This window comes from Eriocheir sinensis, unplaced genomic scaffold (assembly GCF_024679095.1).
Source record: "Eriocheir sinensis breed Jianghai 21 unplaced genomic scaffold, ASM2467909v1 Scaffold58, whole genome shotgun sequence".
NCBI lineage: Eukaryota > Metazoa > Arthropoda > Malacostraca > Decapoda > Varunidae > Eriocheir > Eriocheir sinensis.
In genome coordinates, this window is record NW_026111920.1 from 112,584 (window position 1) to 129,737 (window position 17,154).

At 44.7% G+C, this 17,154-nt stretch overlaps 2 protein-coding genes across 2 annotated transcripts; both read right to left on the reverse strand.

The window, feature by feature from the left end:
• Window positions 1-616: 616 nt before the first annotated feature.
• LOC126993190 (histone deacetylase 6-like) lies at window positions 617-12,148 on the reverse strand. The gene is made up of 4 exons (XM_050852050.1): window positions 11,842-12,148; window positions 6,432-6,626; window positions 1,451-1,570; window positions 617-898 (listed from the first exon to the last, which is right to left on the reverse strand). The coding sequence occupies exons 1-4, from the start codon at window positions 12,084-12,086 to the stop codon at window positions 730-732; spliced, it is 729 nt and encodes a 242-aa protein (XP_050708007.1). The 5' UTR covers window positions 12,087-12,148; the 3' UTR covers window positions 617-729.
• A 1,953-nt stretch (window positions 12,149-14,101) lies between these two features.
• On the reverse strand, window positions 14,102-16,792 carry LOC126993193 (uncharacterized). Its single transcript, XM_050852054.1, has 5 exons — window positions 16,068-16,792; window positions 15,618-15,680; window positions 15,255-15,359; window positions 14,576-14,834; window positions 14,102-14,183 (listed from the first exon to the last, which is right to left on the reverse strand). The coding sequence occupies exon 1, from the start codon at window positions 16,695-16,697 to the stop codon at window positions 16,302-16,304; it is 396 nt and encodes a 131-aa protein (XP_050708011.1). The 5' UTR covers window positions 16,698-16,792; the 3' UTR covers window positions 14,102-14,183; window positions 14,576-14,834; window positions 15,255-15,359; window positions 15,618-15,680; window positions 16,068-16,301.
• Between the last annotated feature and the right edge of the window lie 362 nt (window positions 16,793-17,154).

Below are 17,154 nucleotides of genomic sequence, written 5' to 3' on the forward strand. Positions count from 1 at the left end.
TCTGCTAATCACCAAGGCTATTATACTGATGCTAGATGTAGACAACCTCTCCCTGACTCTGCTCCAGGGAGGCAAGGAGCAGTGTGAGGGCAGTAAAGAAAGTAACCTTGCCCAGGGTCAGGCACCACAAGGACTCAAACCACAAGAAAAGACTGCAAAACATAGAGAGGATAATGTGTTTTGCTTCTTACTGTCTGACAACAACAATATCTATTGCCACTGAGAACTGAAGAAATGTTTTGAGAGATCTAACTAATACATGTCCAATATATAGTTCTGGAAATGAGGCAGCTTTCTATATTATGTACTGACAACACTACCTGCACAGAACACACCAGCAGGACATGAGGGATAACTTTCACCAGTCCTGCCCCTTAACCCCTTGACTGTGGATTTCTTACAAGAAGACCTCGCCAAGCTACAGGAATGTAACAAAAAATGTCTGCTACAATTCACTGAAGAAAAATGTAAAGTCCTGCACCTTGGGAGGGGATATCCAGCACACCAATACCACATGGGAAACACTCCACTATCACCACAGAGGCAGAGAAAGACCTGGGAGTGTATGTTACCAGGCTACGAGTGAAGGCCAAATCCGTGCCAATTGCAGTGGTCGGATTAAAGACCCCCACACTCACCTTGAAGCAGAGCGCCGGCCAGTAGCGGCTCTGGGTACGGATGACGTCATTGATGGTCTGCACGGCACTCTTGTTGGGCACCAGCTGGGGCTCAAGGGGGGGCAGCAGATCCCCCAGCAAAGCCTTGGCACACAGCGTCATGCAGTAGCTGGTGGTGGTGAGGTTGAAGCCACCCTCCAGTGCCAGAACTATGCGGCCCTTGGCCAGGCCAGACAGAAGGGCCATCATATGTCCACAGCAACCAGGACTCACGCAGCAACCTGGGAGTGTGTGTGAGGCTGTTACTTTAGGTATGAGATGCATGAAGGGAGGAATAAGGGAGGAGGAAGAGAAAGGGAGTCCTTTAATATGGAATGCTGTGTTACTTTAGGTATGAGATGCATGAAGGGAGGAATGGGGGTGAGGAAGAGGAAGGGAGTTCTTCACTATGGAATGCAATGGTCTGAGATGACAATACATCAGGATACAATATAAGGAGACTACAAAATGCTTCATTGCACACACATGGCAGCCCCTGAAGATGAGTTATTAAGGCAGATAAAAAATAAATAAATAAGTAAATAAAAAAAGTAAAAAGAACAATACAGAAATTTTGGATAAGAAAGAACACTAAAGGAATAAAGAGAGGAAAACAAGAAACCCAAACAGTGAAGGAGTGCACCAGGGAGTGCTGTTATGAAGCCAAAACTCCCGAACATGAACTGAAAATATAATTACGGAGAGAGAACTGAACTGAACTGAACAGATAGTGACAGAAAAAGAGAAAGAGGCAGCAGCAGGTAGTCATACAGATAGTGACACCATCCACCAACCTCCAAGTGGGTCCCCGCACCAGCATCAAGGCTGGCAGTGACCAGGACCAGCTGTGGGTTGAACTGGTAGGCCACGGGCAGCACCACCTGAGTGAGAGCCTCTGCGTCACCCATGCCACTCTGAAACAACACAAGAAAAACACTGTGGCTTTAGTAAACACGACTTCTTCCTCCTGAACTGTGGCTGGGAGGGAGGACACTGGACGATGAAATACCAGAGCTAAGGACCATAACTGATTCTTGCATTGGGAGCTTGGATAGCAGGGTGAACCTTCAGTGCTGGACAGGGCTGTGTGGATCTAGACACTAATCAGTGGGAATCATAACAGGAAAAGAAAAAAGTGTCAGGTAATTGTAACTGAATAAAAATGCAATACTTCAGCACCAGTGTGGGGAGAAAAATACTCAGAGGACTTAGCACTCGAGGGTTAATTTTCTGATTTGTAGCTGGGAGGAAAGACACGGGGTGGTGAAATAGCTGAATCAAGAGTTTATCTCTCTCTCTCTCTCTCTCTCTCTCTCTCTCTCTCTCTCTCTCTCTCTCTCTCTCTCTCTCTCTCTCTCTCTCTCTCTCTCTCTCTCTCTCTCTCTCTCTCTCTCTCTCTCTCTCTCTCTCTCTCCCTGCCAGCCTAGTTTCCTTTTTATCATTCCTTCTTTCCCTAAATTTCCCTGGACTCTTCCATTCTTTCTCCATTTAATTATTCCTCTTTCTCCTCCTCCTTCCTACCATCTTTCCAGGCCTCCTTTTCCTTCCTTCCTTTCTTTCCAAGTGAGGGCTGGAACACTATTTCAAGTTGTTAATATTTAGAACAATCAAGACACCTCTCCCTCTGAAACTGATCTCTCTTTTGGCCACTTAGGCAATTATGGATAAGTAAAATATTGTGCCAAAATTGTTCCTGGTCCATGTAATGTGTCCATGTATTTTTTGGGGGAGAAAGGACGAACTCTATCTACTTTACCTCCCTTTAACACAACCTTGGTGATGCTGTTGTTATGTCCATTTATTCTGTTTGTCTCACAGTAAGCAAACTGCATTGCATTTCTTTCCTCTCCCTCTTCCTTCTCTCCCTTTTCCTGAATGGTTCCTGTCTCTTGAGGGAAACAACCTCTCTCAAAATAGCTGTTCATTTATTTGGGAAAAAACAAACTCTGGGCACCTGGCTCATAGTTGTCATCATCTGATTAACCTTAAAAGATGCAGCATTGAAAGACTCCATCTAACGTCTTCACTACCAGGTCAATGAACACAGTACAGATAAACTTATCAATTCATGAAAGGTAATGCAGCAAATGTCAGGAGATAACTGGGAGTACCTACCTATCACACTATCACACTATCTATCTCTCTAGCTAGCTATCTAGGCATAGTATTTGGACATGAAGAGCTCTCAGGTCAAAGGCAGGTCCGGTGAGGGTCAGAGAGTAGGACATGAAGCAAGCGACCAGTGAGCAGCATTCTCAAACTGCAACAATGTCTGTGTAAAAGTAATTCCAAAAAAGGGTCAAGGGAAACTTGGTCCCATGAAGGTGCAGCACACTTGTTAACCCCTTGGCTGCAGATTTTCAGCCAGAAGACAGACCTCACCAAGCTACAGGAGTGGAACGAAAATGTCTGCTACAATGCAATGATGAAAAATGTAAAGTCCTGCACCCTGGGAGGGGATATCCAACACACCAATACCACATGGGAAACACTCCACTATCCACCACAGAGGCAGAGAAAGTCCTGGGAGTGTATGTTACCAGGCTACCAGTGAAGGGATATCCAGCACACCAATACCACATGGGAAACACTCCACTATCCACCACAGAGGCAGAGAAAGACATGGGAGTGTATGTTACCAGGCTAACAGTGAAGGGATATCCAGCACACCAATACCACATGGGAAACACTCCACTATCCACCACAGAGGCAGAGAAAGACATGGGAGTGTATGTTACCAGGCTAACTGTGAAAGCCAAATCCATGCCAGTTGCAGCAGACGGGCTAATATGTGAAATGTTCAACAAATAAATAGGACACAGAGTCAAAGGAATGCAGTGATATGTAAAAAGACCCATTCTGCTCATGAAAATTAAGTAGACTGAACATTCTAACACAGGGAAAACAAGAAAATTTTGACCTCTCCCTCCCTATTGGAAAGATTCTACGAGCAAACCATTTTGTGACCATTACTCAACATCTGGAAGGGTAAAGTGTGACCAGGTGCAAAAAATATCAAACATGCACAAGAGAAAGGAAACTAAAACATAGTTATCTACGTGAAAGGTAGAAAAAGTCTCTGCCTCTGCTACACACCTAGGTCGGAACTGTCAAACGCCTCCGCCCTTCACATCAACTATTTCCAGAGGCCAAAAAGGAGACCAGTCGGGTTCTGATGCGTGTTGTTTAGGTTCACGGTACAGAGGAAGGGTCAAACCACCACCAGGGTCATAAAACTACTCCTGGAAATGCCCAAAACTCCTGTGAACGCTACGATCGTTAAATAGGTGACTTGGGCACGGCAATGTTTGAGCATATGACCCCAAGACTGGTAGAGGGTGACCAGGGGCAAAAAAATACTGAACATGCACAGGAGTATAGAAACAAGAACATTTTTATCTACCTGAAAGGTAGAACAACAGTCTCTGCATCTACTAAACACCTATAGGTCAGAATTGTCAGAAGTTTCCATCCTTTCACATCAACTATTTCCTGAGGCCAAAAAGGAGACCAGTTGGGTTCTGATGCATGTTTTTTTAGGTTCACAGTACAGAGGAAGGGTCAAACCACCACCAGGGCCATAAAACTACTCCTGGAAATGCCTACAACTATCATGAACGCCTTGTCAAACAGGTGACCTTGGGTGCGGAAATGTTTAAGAATGTGACCCCTAGACTGGTAGAGGCTGACCAGGGGTAAAATAAATACACTGATCATGCACAAGAGGAAAGAAGCAAGACATTTTCATCATCTACCTCAAAGGTAAAACAACAAAGTGTCTGCATCTACTACACACCTACACTGGCCCTGTATTCTCAAACCTTTGGGCACCCAAGTACACATATTTAACAGGGCTTCCATAGGCGTTGTGGGCATTACTAGGGGCAGTGTACTGTACCTGGTGGTGGTGCGGCCCTTCTTCTGTACCATGAATGTGAAAAAATCTTCATGAAAACCCAATTAACCCCCTGACTGAGGATTTCCTACCAGAAGACCTCACCAAGCTACAGGAGTGGAACAAAAGGTGGCTGCTACAATTCAATGAAGAAAACTGTAAAGTCCTGTACCTTGGGAGGGAATATCCAGCACATCAGTACCACATGGGAAACCAGGCTACCAGTGAAGGACAAATCCGTGTCAATCATAGCGGACGGGCTAATCTTTTTCGGCCTTTGGAAATAGTTGACGTGGTGGGAGGTGGAAGCATTGAGAATACCGACACTGGTGGAAACTAAAAGCTGAACTGGGCCCGGATCCAAAGAGAAGGCTGCTTACCGACATCAGTATCGTTACCGAACGTTTGCCCGGACAACATCGTTAAATTCAGATCCCAAGAGGAGACTTAACGATATCGCTCGGGCTTCGCTACTGCAGAAAGCCAACTGATTGGGTAAGCGCCACGATGATGTCATCAGACTTGACAGCCAATCACAGCAAGTCTTTGAAATTTTTCAGCCAATCATACGGCTGCATTCCTCAGCTGTGGCGGCCAACGTTGTCAGATTGTCGTACTCAGCCGCTTATATTTCCAACTTCCTACCCCAAAACGGTCTTCAGGGCTGCAATAATGAAACAAATTTATAGTTATGGTTAAAAGAGTTAGATCCTGATGTTTCTTGGCAATAGTTAGGCAACTTAGACGTTAGAAACCGGTAAATACAATGCTCTGAGTACGATAACCCTCACCTAACACACGGCAGGAAAGTTCTTTTACCCAGAAAAAGGTTGAACCACTGAGGAAAATGCGGAAGCCGAGGTTCAGTGAGTCTGAGCTGCTGACAATGGTTGAGGAGGTGGAGAAGAGAGAGGCAGTCATCATGGGGAAACATGACTACGAGGTATAACGGGAGAAGAAGCAGCCTATAGCTGGCAGCAAGTCGTCCTCAGCCTTATATGGTTGCCGATTTCCGGCACAAAAACTCTCTCCTGGGCCCCGATAACTGGATTCATATATTGTTAAAGTCACAATGATTGATTATTAGTGCTTCTGGGCAGTAGTTAAGGGTCAGAAACAGGTAAATACAATGCTCTTAGTACAACAATCTGGCAATGGTGCTTAGAGATGACAGATTTTTTTTGTGACAGTGACACTACCGGGGAGGGGCCGGGGCACGGGCCGGGGTGGAGGTAAGCAGCAGCAAGGCAGCGCTTGTGTTGATATTTTAGTCGTGTGCAGTGTGTACAGATCATCATTTTATAATTAAATTTGCTCTGTGTACTCTAAAACCTATATCTAATGCTAAAAAATCATAAATGAGTTTATCATGATGAACTTCGCTGCGTTTACGAAGGACTCTCGTTAAGTTAACCACACTGTGACGTCATAGTTTAGCTTCTTGGATGCCATTAACGAATGTTTACATCGGTATCTCAGTTAGCGAGATCGCTAACGGTTCTTGGATCTAGGACCCAGTGTGCTAAAAAAAATCTAGCGTTAACACAGGCACACACAAAAAGGTCCTGCTCACCACCATCCTTTCCCCTGAAAAGAGGAGACAGAATGACCCACTTTGGCAAGACTCATGCATTTGGGAGTTAGTAAGTTATGTCTTCACGCATGCGGCAAAAAGTCAATTCCTGCTATACTTTTATTGGCGTAGAGAAAAGCAATGAAAAAAAAATGTCCTCGAAACACTTTTTTGATTTATGTGGTTTCATTGATTTAGATATTTATTGACTGATTTTTTATTTATTTATTTATTTGTGTATGTTTGTGTGTGTGTCTGTATGTTTGTGTGTGTGTGTGTGTGTCGTCAGCAGAGATATGGCCCTCACCTTGTTGCAGGGAATGTTAATGTTGTAGCCTTGGCCAGGTCCCGTCCCCACTCGTCGTAGTTTGGGTCCTCAGAGGATGGGAAGAAGAGGCCGTGGTCGTGGTGGTGGAGGGACACGTACAGCACCCTCGGTTCGGCCACAAACACGTGCTGGATGCCGCTGCCGTGGTGCACATCCCAGTCCACCACCAGCACCCTGCAGGCCAGTGATGGGTGTTGAGAGTACAGTAGAATGCGCACACACACACACACACACACACACACACACACACACAGAATAATGAAAGATCTGTGGAAGAAAAGGAGATATTTTTTTGGAGAATAGTAGGGGACCAAGTCAGAAAGTGGTACACAAGAGAGAGGATAAAGAAGAACGAAAGTTAGAAAAGATAGATAAGAGTAAATGTTTAAGAGTGATGTATACAAATGTAGATGGATTAATAACTAGTAAATTGGAACTGCAAGATTTCATAAAGGAGAAAGAACCAATGATCGTATGCTTAACGGAAACCAAACTGAACGAAGCTATTAAATTAGAGATAAATAAAAACTATGATATATGGAGGAAAGATAGAATGGGCAAAGGGGGAGGTGGAGTGATGATAATGACAAAAAAGGAGTTAACAGTGAAAGTGGTAGAATACGGTGAAGGTAAAGCTGAAATTGCGAAAGTAAATGTGGAAACCAAAAACAAGGAAAGGTTGACAATTATAACCGCATATGTACCACCTAGAACAAACTCATGGTGTAAGGAAGAGCACGACACTATGATCAATGACACTATACGGAGTTTAAGCAAAATGCTTAAGGAAGACAAAAAAGTTATGCTAGTTGGTGACTTCAATTGTAAAGAGATTGACTGGGAGACATTCGAGAGTAATAGTGGAGATAACGCATGGGGAGATAGATTCCTAAGATTGATGATGGAAAATCTTATGATACAAAGAGTGAATGAACATACAAGATATAGAAGTGACGATGAACCGGCAAGACTGGACCTAGTACTAACAAAAGGAATATACATCAAGGATGAACTAAGGTATGGATGTCCACTGGGCAAGAGTGATCATGTAACCATAGAGATTGATACAGAAGTGGAGGTTACTAAAGAGGACGAATCTTACAAATCAAACAGGCTAAACTATATTAAGACAGACATGGAAAACCTTCGGAAGTTTTACGAGAAAGTGGAATGGGATGAGTTACTGAGAAAAAATAAAGTACAAGAAAAGTATAATATCTTTATGGAAGCCTATAACACTGGTGTCAAAAAATATGTACCCGTATATAGACCCAAAGTTAAGGGTAGGAAGGACTGGTTTAATGCCAAATGTGCAAACGCAAAAGAAAAAAGGGACAAAGCATGGAAAAGACTAAAAAGAAGGAAGAATCAAAGAAACAAAGAAGACTTCAGAATGGCGAGAAATGAATATGTGAAAATAAGGAAAGAAGAAGAAAAGGGATATGAGAAGGATATTGTGGAAAAATGCAAAGAACAGCCCAAGTTGTTTTACAGATTTATAAATGGGAAGACTAAACCGAAAGAAACAATAGAAAGACTGAGAGACGGGAATGTGGAAGTCAATGACCCTAAAGGTATGGCAGAGTTATTAAATAGAAAATTCCAGCAAGCGTTTACCAAAGAAACAATCTTTATTGCGCCACAAGAGAATAAAATAGAAGTTCATATGGAAGAGATTATGGTAAACAAAGAAGAGATCTATAAATTACTGGGAGAACTAGAAGAGGGAAAAGCAGTAGGACCGGATGAAGTTTCTGGGTATATTTTTAAAAAATGTAGAGATGAATTAATTGTTCCAATATACGACATCATAAGATGCTCAGTAGCAACAGGTACGGTGCCCAATGAGTGGAGAAGGGCTGAAGTGGGCCCCATATATAAAAGTGGAAGGAAAGATGAACCTTCAAACTACAGACCCATATCCCTGACAAGTGTTTTGTGCAAAATATGTGAGAAAATAATAAAGAAGCAGTGGACTAAATTTCTAGAAGAGCATAAGTTAATTACCAGCAAACAATATGGATTTCAAAAGGGCCGATCATGTGTTACAAACTTACTCAGTTTTTACTCAAGAGTGACAGACAGAACACAGGAAAGGGATGGATGGGTTGATTGTATTTATCTAGATTTGAAAAAGGCCTTTGACAAAGTTCCACATACAAGACTATTATGGAAACTGGAAAATAAAGGAGGATTGAAAGGAAATATGAAAAAATGGATGGCAAGCTACCTAATGGGAAGGAGATGAGAACTGTGGTCAAGGACATAAAATCAGAATGGAGAAATGTAGAAAGCGGAGTACCACAGGGTTCAGTATTAGCACCGATAATCTTCCTGGTATATGTAAATGACATGGCTGAAGGAGTTAGTAGCTACATAAACCTGTTTGCTGACGACGCTAAATTACAAAAACATATAAGAAACAAAGAAGATTGTGAAATATTGCAAGAAGACCTATACAAAATTTGGAAATGGAGTATGGATTGGGAGATGGAATTTAATGTGAAAAAATGTCATGTTATGGAAATGGGTAAAAGTGAAATAAGACCAATCTGGATATACAAAATGGGAAATGGTGAAACATTAAAAAAAGTGCATGAAGAGAGAGATCTGGGAGTAGTGATGAGGGATGATAATCAACCAGAGAGTCATATAAATCGGATCTTTAGAGACACATATAACTTGGTGAGAACTATTTACGTCGCATTTAACTACATTGAAAAGGACATGATGAGAAGGCTAATCACTACCATGATTAGACCAAAATTAGAATATGCAGAGGTAGTGTGGTCCCCCCATAAGAAGAAGCATATAAAGAAACTAGAAAGAATACAGAGGATGGCATCAAAAATGGTCCCAGAGTTGGAGGGATTAATATACGAGGAAAGATTAAAGGAAATGAACTTAACAACACTGGAACAAAGAAGAGAAAGGGGAGACCTAATCCAAATTTATAAATTATTAAACAAAATAGATGAAGTAGATAATGAAGAACTGCTACTAACAGAAGGAAACATAAGCAGAAATACAAGAGGACACAGTAAAAAATTGAGAAAGGGGAGATGCTTGAGAGACACAAAGAAGTATAGCTTCCCGCAAAGAAATGTAGAGGTTTGGAACAGTCTGAGCGAGGATATAGTATCAGCGAGGAGTGTGCAAAGCTTTAAAGATAAGTTGGATAAATGCAGACACGGAGACGGGACCACACGAGCATAATGCCCAGGCCCTGTAAAACTACAACTAGGTAAATACAACTAGGTAAATACAACTAGGTAAATACACACACACACACATACACACACAGACGGGACCACACAAGCGTAAAGCCCAGGCCCTGTAAAACTACAACTAGGTAAATACACCCACACATTCACACCACACACCCACACCCACACACAGACGGGACCACACGAGCATAAAGCCCAGGCCCTGTAAAACTACAACTGGGTAAATACACCCACACATTCACACCACACACCCACACACACCCACACACACACACACACACAGACGGGGCCAAACGAGCATAAAGCCCAGGCCCTGTAAAACTACAACTAGGTAAATACACCCACACATTCACACCACACACCCACATGCACACACACACACACACACAGACGGGGCCAAACGAGCATAAAGCCCAGGCCCTGTAAAACTACAACTGGGTAAATACACCCACACATTCACACCACACACCCACACACACACACACACACACACACACACACAGACGGGGCCAAACGAGCATAAAGCCCAGGCCCTGTAAAACTACAACTAGGTAAATACACCCACACATTCACACCACACACCCACATGCACACACTCACACACACACACACACACACATAACAATAAATCAAGGTGGACGGAAGAAACTAGTGGAGCCCCCCAAGGATCGGTGCTGGCTCTGATTATGTTTGCAATTTATATAAATGACATGACAGATGGGGTGACAAGCTATATGAATATGTTTGCTGATGATGCTAAAATAATGAGGAGGGTGGCCAATGAAGAAGACTGTGTAGCCCTGAGCCAAGATCTCGACAGAATAAACAAATGGTCACGAAAATGGGAAATGACATTCAATACAGAGAAGTGTAGCGTGATGGAGTTTGGTAAGAGCAGCAGACGGATATCGGGGAACTACTCTCTGAGTAATGAAAGAATCATGAAAAAAACTGAAGAAAAAGATCTGGGAGTGACCATAACAGACACGTTATCCTTTGGAAAGCATATAGACCAGATAACTGGGGAAACATACAATCTTCTTAGAAACATAGAAGTAGCATTTCCATATTTAGATGAAGAAATGGTGAAGAAACTAATAACATCGATGATACGTCCAAGACTGGAATATGCAGCATTAGTGTGGTCACCTAGATTGAAGAAAGAAATTATAAAGTTGGAAAGAATACAAAGAGCAGCGACCAAACTACCAGAAACTCTGAGAGAACATACTTATGAAGAAAGACTGGAGAAATTGGGACTAACAACACTGGAGAGAAGAAGAGAGAGAGGGGACCTAATAGCATTGTACAGGATACCAGAGGGATTGGAGAAATTGGACAGGGAAGACCTAGTAGTACATGACAGAAGTGTGACAAGAGGGAATAGTAAGAAATTGAAGAAGAGCGACTGTAGGAGAGACATCAGGAAATACAGTTTTCCATACAGAAGCACAACAACATGGAACGGACTTGACGGGGAGACTGTGTGTGCAAAAACGATTCATGAATTTAAAGCCAAACTGGATAATAAGCGTTATGGAGACGGGACAGCACGAGCCTAGTACGGCTCTTTTCCTGTATTTCACAACTAGGTAAACACACACGCACACACACACACACACACTCACTCACACCCACACCCACATATACACACACTCACACCAACACACAAACACATTCACACACACACACACACAGGACAATAAAGAAAGGGAGAGAGAAGGAGGAAAATGATAAAAGGAGATGAGAGATTTTTGATAAAGGAAGGAGAGATGGGATAAAGGAAAGAAGGACTATAAATAGATGATGCCAGATAGATAAAAGGAAGGAGACGATAAAGGAAGGAGATGGGATAAAGGAAAGAAGGACTATAAATAGATGATGCCAGATAGATAAAAGGAAGAAGACGATAAAGGAAGGAGATGGGAGAGAGGGAATGAAGAATAGAGAGATAGATAAGACCAAAGAGATAACAGATAAAAGAGGGAAGGAGAGATGGAAGAGAAGGAGGAATAAGAGAGACAGGTGATGCAAAACAGATTCAGGATAAAGGAAGGAGAGGAAGAGAAATAGGCGATGTGAAGGAAATATTTGACAAAGGAATGATAATGATGATAATAAAAGGCAGAGTTAATGTGGTGCCAGGGCCAAGCAGCGCCCACCTTGGCATCCCAGCCTGTTGGCGGCGACGGCCACGTTGTTGTAGAAGAAGAGGCCGTGGGGGCGGTCCGGCTCGGTGTGGTGGCCGGGGGACGGATGATGCCCACGCCGGCCCTGCAAACACCTCGTCCACGACCTTCAAGGAAAGAGATTGTATCATTCCTACATTGTTTTCCTCCTCTTTCATTACTGTCAATTCCAAATGCATTCTTGAGGGTAGTGTATTATGACTAGAAAAATAGTACATATAAGTGTGTGTATAAAAAGTATAGAATGCAGAATGAAAAAAAGATTACAGGCTTTTACTATAATTTTCTTTCCTTCTCCTTCTCCTCCTCCTCCTTATCCTCTTCTTCCTCCAATTTCAATACAGCATTATTTCCTATTACAGGCTTTTACTATATTTTTTCTCCTCCTCCTTTTCCTTCCTCCTCCTCCTCCAATCTAAAGACCCAACCATGAGCAGAGACTAGAGGAGTGACTCAATGCCATTCCTTTTCATCTCCTGTCTCACACACCTCCTCCACCTCCTCCTTTCTCTACCATCGTGAACACAACATTACTCTCTCCTACATGCACTTATGGTACTTCTTTCTCCCCCTTGTACCCGCAGCGGTGAGCCGGCCGAGAGCATTGGTGGCGGGGTGGAGGTAGACAGACTTGTAGTTCTTCTGAAGGGTCTGCAGCTCCTCCTCCCCCTGAACATGAAGGCCACATGTTCCTGGCTGTGTGGGAGCTCCACCTCCTCACGCTGGGCCTGGAGGCTGTGCAAGGATGGAGAGAGGGAGGCAGAAAAGGGCTACATTAGGATTAGACTCTTTCTTTATTAATATCTCTTTGGCATCATCTATAAATCTCTCTATTTCTCATTTACTCTCTCCCATCTCTCCTTCCTTTATCCAGAATCTGTTTTGCATCATCTCTCTCTCTCTCTCTCTCTCTCTCTCTCTCTCTCTCTCTCTCTCTCTCTCTCTCTCTCTCTCTCTCTCTCTCTCTCTCTCTCTCTCTCTCTCTCTCTCTCTCTCTCTCTCTCTCTCTCTCTCTCTCTCTCTCTCTCTCTCTCTCTCTCTCTCTCTCTCTCTCTCCTTCCTCAATTCTAATTCCAACAATGAGAACAACTTCTTTGCCTCAACTCAACCCAACTGATCCTACTGGCTGACACTGCATCAAGTTTATAAAGCAGGTCCAAGGAATAGAGAGAGCTGCATACCCTCTATGCTTTACTATGGGTGGCTATACAGGTGTTAGCCAGTGCAGGTGTGAAGGGAGACTCACTAAGCAAGGCGAACAAGGAGCAGTAAACAACTGAACAGTGAACGACGGAACAGCGACATAAACATGAACACACACATCATACAGACAGTGCCTCCACCACCCACCTGCAGCCGCTGGCCTCGCCTCAGCACCCCGGCATGCCCCAGCATCTCCCACACCCGCTGGATGCACTCTGGCCGCTCTGGATGTTCCCTGTGTGTGGGGGGGGAGAGGGTGAATTAGTGTGTACCTCTGTGTGTTGTGGTGTGAGGGAAACTTGTCTGGTAAAAAAGGTTGCTCTAGTACGAGGGTAGAAAGCTGCCTCAAGGGGTTATGTGTGGTCAAAGTTATGGTGGTTAAGTGTTGGTTAGATAAGTGAGGAAAGCTTTGTCTTCTAGCTCTGGTAAAGAGTATTAAAGATGCCTGAATGGGTGACATATGTAAAAAGGAATTGGGTGAAAATAAATAAATGGTATGCAGCAAGTTGGAAAGTTTGGTTTAGTCGGCACAACATCTGTGGTCATATGCCAGAGAGAGACAGAAGGGAAGGAATTATAGGAGAAGGGAACAGATCCCAGGAGACGGGACACAACCCCCGATTAATACCTGGTACCCATTCACTGCTGGCTGGACAGGGGCGTGGGGTATCGGAAAAGCCGCCCAAATTTTTCCACTCTGCCCAGGAATCGAACCCAGGCTCTCTCTGTTGTGAGCCGAGTGTGCTAACCACTGCACCACGAAGTCCTCTATAAATGGTAAATGTGAGGGAAACTCTGAGTCTTTTTGAGGTAAAAGCTCTGGTAAAAAGATGCCATGTGCTGCCTCAGTGGGTTTGGTGTGGACAAGAAATTCGGTCCAAGTAGATATGTATGTGAGGGAAACTTGGTCTTCTTGAGGTAAAAACTCTGGCAGGTACCAAGAGCTGCCTCGGGTACATCAGAGTACTTAGACTATCTTCATTATGTTTTGTCTGTGAATGAAAAAACACCTTAGTGTGTAGTGCACTTACCCTTCCGTAAGGCTGCGTGTTGCTCCACCTGCTCGTCACACACCAGACACAGCCTTGGAGACTCACTCAGCACCACGGCCTCTGAAGACAAGACACAGAGCTCCTCAGTGACTCCTGTTTGCTGTGACTGAGCTATCTATGAAAGGTGTACATCCCTCCCTCTTCCTTCTCCTCCTCCTCCTCAGCCATTATTATTAGTCCACTGCAGTACAAAGGCATTTCCTAATGTTCCCAACCTCTCTCACATCTCCTTCATTCCCTCCCTTCCTTCCCTTCCCTTTCTTTGCCTCCCTCTCTCTTCCTCCCTGCTTCCTTTTCTTTCCCTCTCAACCCCCTCTCTCTCTCCCTCTTCCTCTTTGCCTTCCCTTTCCTTTCCTTCCCTCCCTCTCTTCCATTTTTTCCTTTCTCCTCTTCCTTCCCTCTCCCTCTCCCTCTTTCTCCCCCTCCCCTTCCTTCCCTTCCTCCCTACATACCTTCCCTCCTCAGCTGCAGCAGTTTCTCACCAGTCCTCTCCCTGAGCTGCTGGTCTGTGGTGTCAGGAGCTGCATGGTGTCTCTGGTCTGGAGGCGTAAGGGCCGGACACCCACCAGGCCTTGGAAGGAGAGGCTCGGGGTGAAGGTGCTGGGGTCAGCCTCGCCCCGCACCTCCTGCTGGCATAAGGACCCCTGGTACTGGAAGCAGCGCCGGTGTGCCCACTGGACGTACTCCAGGCTCAGCAGTGTCTCCTAAAAGCTGGGGAGGACAGGGAAGGGAGAGGAAGGTCAATGTTGAGAAAAAGAGCAGGTTAACTATAGGAAAAAGACATTGTTTCTGAGATCCAAGAAAGGGCATCAAGGAAAAATAAAACAATGCTACAGGCCCAAACAGCTTCCTCTTAATGAGCAGACATGGATAGGGAAAATAAAATAGACAGCGACAGTAAAGTAAGGAGAATAATAATAATAAAAAAGAGGGACAAAAACAATATTAAAACAAAACAGTTCAATAAATCCTGCATCAGAGATAAGGCAGACAGAGAGATAGATAAATGGATATAGACAGACTGAGATAGATAGATAGATAAAGACAGATATAAGCAGAGATAGATAGACAGGCATAGAGATGGACAGATTGATACAGAAAGATATAGACAGACAGACAGCTATCAGGCACCTTGGTGATGGCTGCAGGGGGGTCCAGCAGGGGGGCAGTGGTGGCCCAGCAAGGCACTGAGGGTGTGGGCGGCACTCTTGGTCTGGACGGCAGGCACCACCCACCCTGCACACACAACAGGGATTGCTTATTATTATTATTATTATTATTATTATTATTATTATTATTATTATTATTATTATTATTACTACTACTATTATTATTACTACTACTATTATTATTATCAATATTACTATCATCCTGCTATGTAATAATAATTGTCTAAGCAATTTTTTAGATTTCTGTGCAATATTTTTTTTCAAGTTTTCAGTGATGTCAATTTTTTTTTCCCAATTGAATTCTATAGGGAGGTAGAATGCATACCAGTGTGTGGATGTGTGGTGCTCAGTTCCTGCCACTATGTTTGGGTGAGGTCAGACTGGTCACCTCCAGCACCAGCGCCACCTTACCCCGCACCAGGGCCATCAGCTGGGAGGTGAGGTGTGTGTACAGGCCTGGCCACACCTCCAGCACCAGCACCACCTTGCCCCACGCCAGGGCCATCAGCTGGGAGGTGAGGTGTGTGTACAGGCCTGGCCACACCTCCAGCACCAGCACCACCTTGCCCCACGCCAGGGCCATCAGCTGGGAGGTGAGGTGTGTGTACAGGCCTGGCCACACCTCCAGCACCAGCACCACCTTGCCCCACGCCAGGGCCATCAGCTGGGAGGTGAGGTGTGTGTCCAGGCCTGGCCACACCTCCAGCACCAGCACCACCTTGCCCCACGCCAGGCCATCAGCTGGGAGGTGAGGTGTGTACAGGCCTGGCCACACCTCCAGCACCAGCACCACCTTGCCCCACGCCAGGGCCATCAGCTGGGAGGTGAGGTGTGTGTACAGGCCTGGCCACACCTCCAGCACCAGCACCACCTTGCCCCACGCCAGGGCCATCAGCTGGGAGGTGAGGTGTGCGTACAGGCCTGGCCACACCTCCAGCACCAGCGCCACCTTGCCCCACGCCAGGGCCATCAGCTGGGAGGTGAGGTGTGCGTACAGGCCTGGCCACACCTACAGCACCAGCACCACCTTGCCCCGCACCAGGGCCATCAGCTGGGAGGTGAGGTGTGCGTACAGGCCTGGCCACACCTCCAGCACCAGCACCACCTTGCCCCGCACCAGCGCCATCAGCTGGGAGGTGAGGTGTGTGTACAGGCCTGGCCACACCTCCAGCACCAGCACCACCTTGCCCCACGCCAGGGCCATCAGCTGGGAGGTGAGGTGTGTGTACAGGCCTGGCCACACCTCCAGCACCAGCGCCACCTTGCCCCGCACCAGGGCCATCAGCTGGGAGGTGAGGTGTGCGTACAGGCCTGGCCACACCTCCAGCACCAGCACCACCTTGCCCCGCACCAGGGCCATCAGCTGGGAGGTGAGGTGTGCGTACAGGCCTGGCCACACCTCCATCTGACCCTGAAACACCAGATGGTAAAATAAAGTATAATAAATATACTGTATTATTATTATTATTATTATTATTATTATTATTATTATTGTGTTTGGCTTCCCTGTTAAGAGTGGTCCATAATGGGAGGTTTGTGATATAGTTGAGTAAAATAAAATATACATATACCATCTATTATTATTATTATTATTATTATTATTATTATTATTATTATTATTATTATTATTATTATTATTATTACTATTATTATTATTATCATCATTATTATGAGGCTTGACTTCCCTGCTGGAGTGATTCACACTGGCAAGTGTCTGGATGAGGAGGCAGAGCTGAGAACATCCATGAATTTATAAAAGTAAGTACAGTTGTATGAAAGCAGATTTGGAGGCAGGTTAGTTAAAATCCTGTATACTATGACTAAGTAAATGCATACAAAAAACAGACAAACAGACAAGCAGG

What these genes read in the sequence shown, in the direction of transcription:
- LOC126993190 (XM_050852050.1), bottom strand. Translation starts at nt 12,086, where the DNA reads ATGTACTATTTTTCTAGTCATAATACACTACCCTCAAGAATGCATTTG. An exon ending in CAACAGGCTGGGATGCCAAG is followed by an intron (nt 6,627 to 11,841) that starts GTGGGCGCTGCT and finishes ACTGGCCTGCAG; the next exon opens with GGTGCTGGTGGTGGACTGGG. An exon ending in TTAACATTCCCTGCAACAAG is followed by an intron (nt 1,571 to 6,431) that starts GTGAGGGCCATA and finishes GTGTTGTTTCAG; the next exon opens with AGTGGCATGGGTGACGCAGA.
- LOC126993193 (XM_050852054.1), bottom strand. Translation starts at nt 16,697, where the DNA reads ATGGAGGTGTGGCCAGGCCTGTACGCACACCTCACCTCCCAGCTGATG.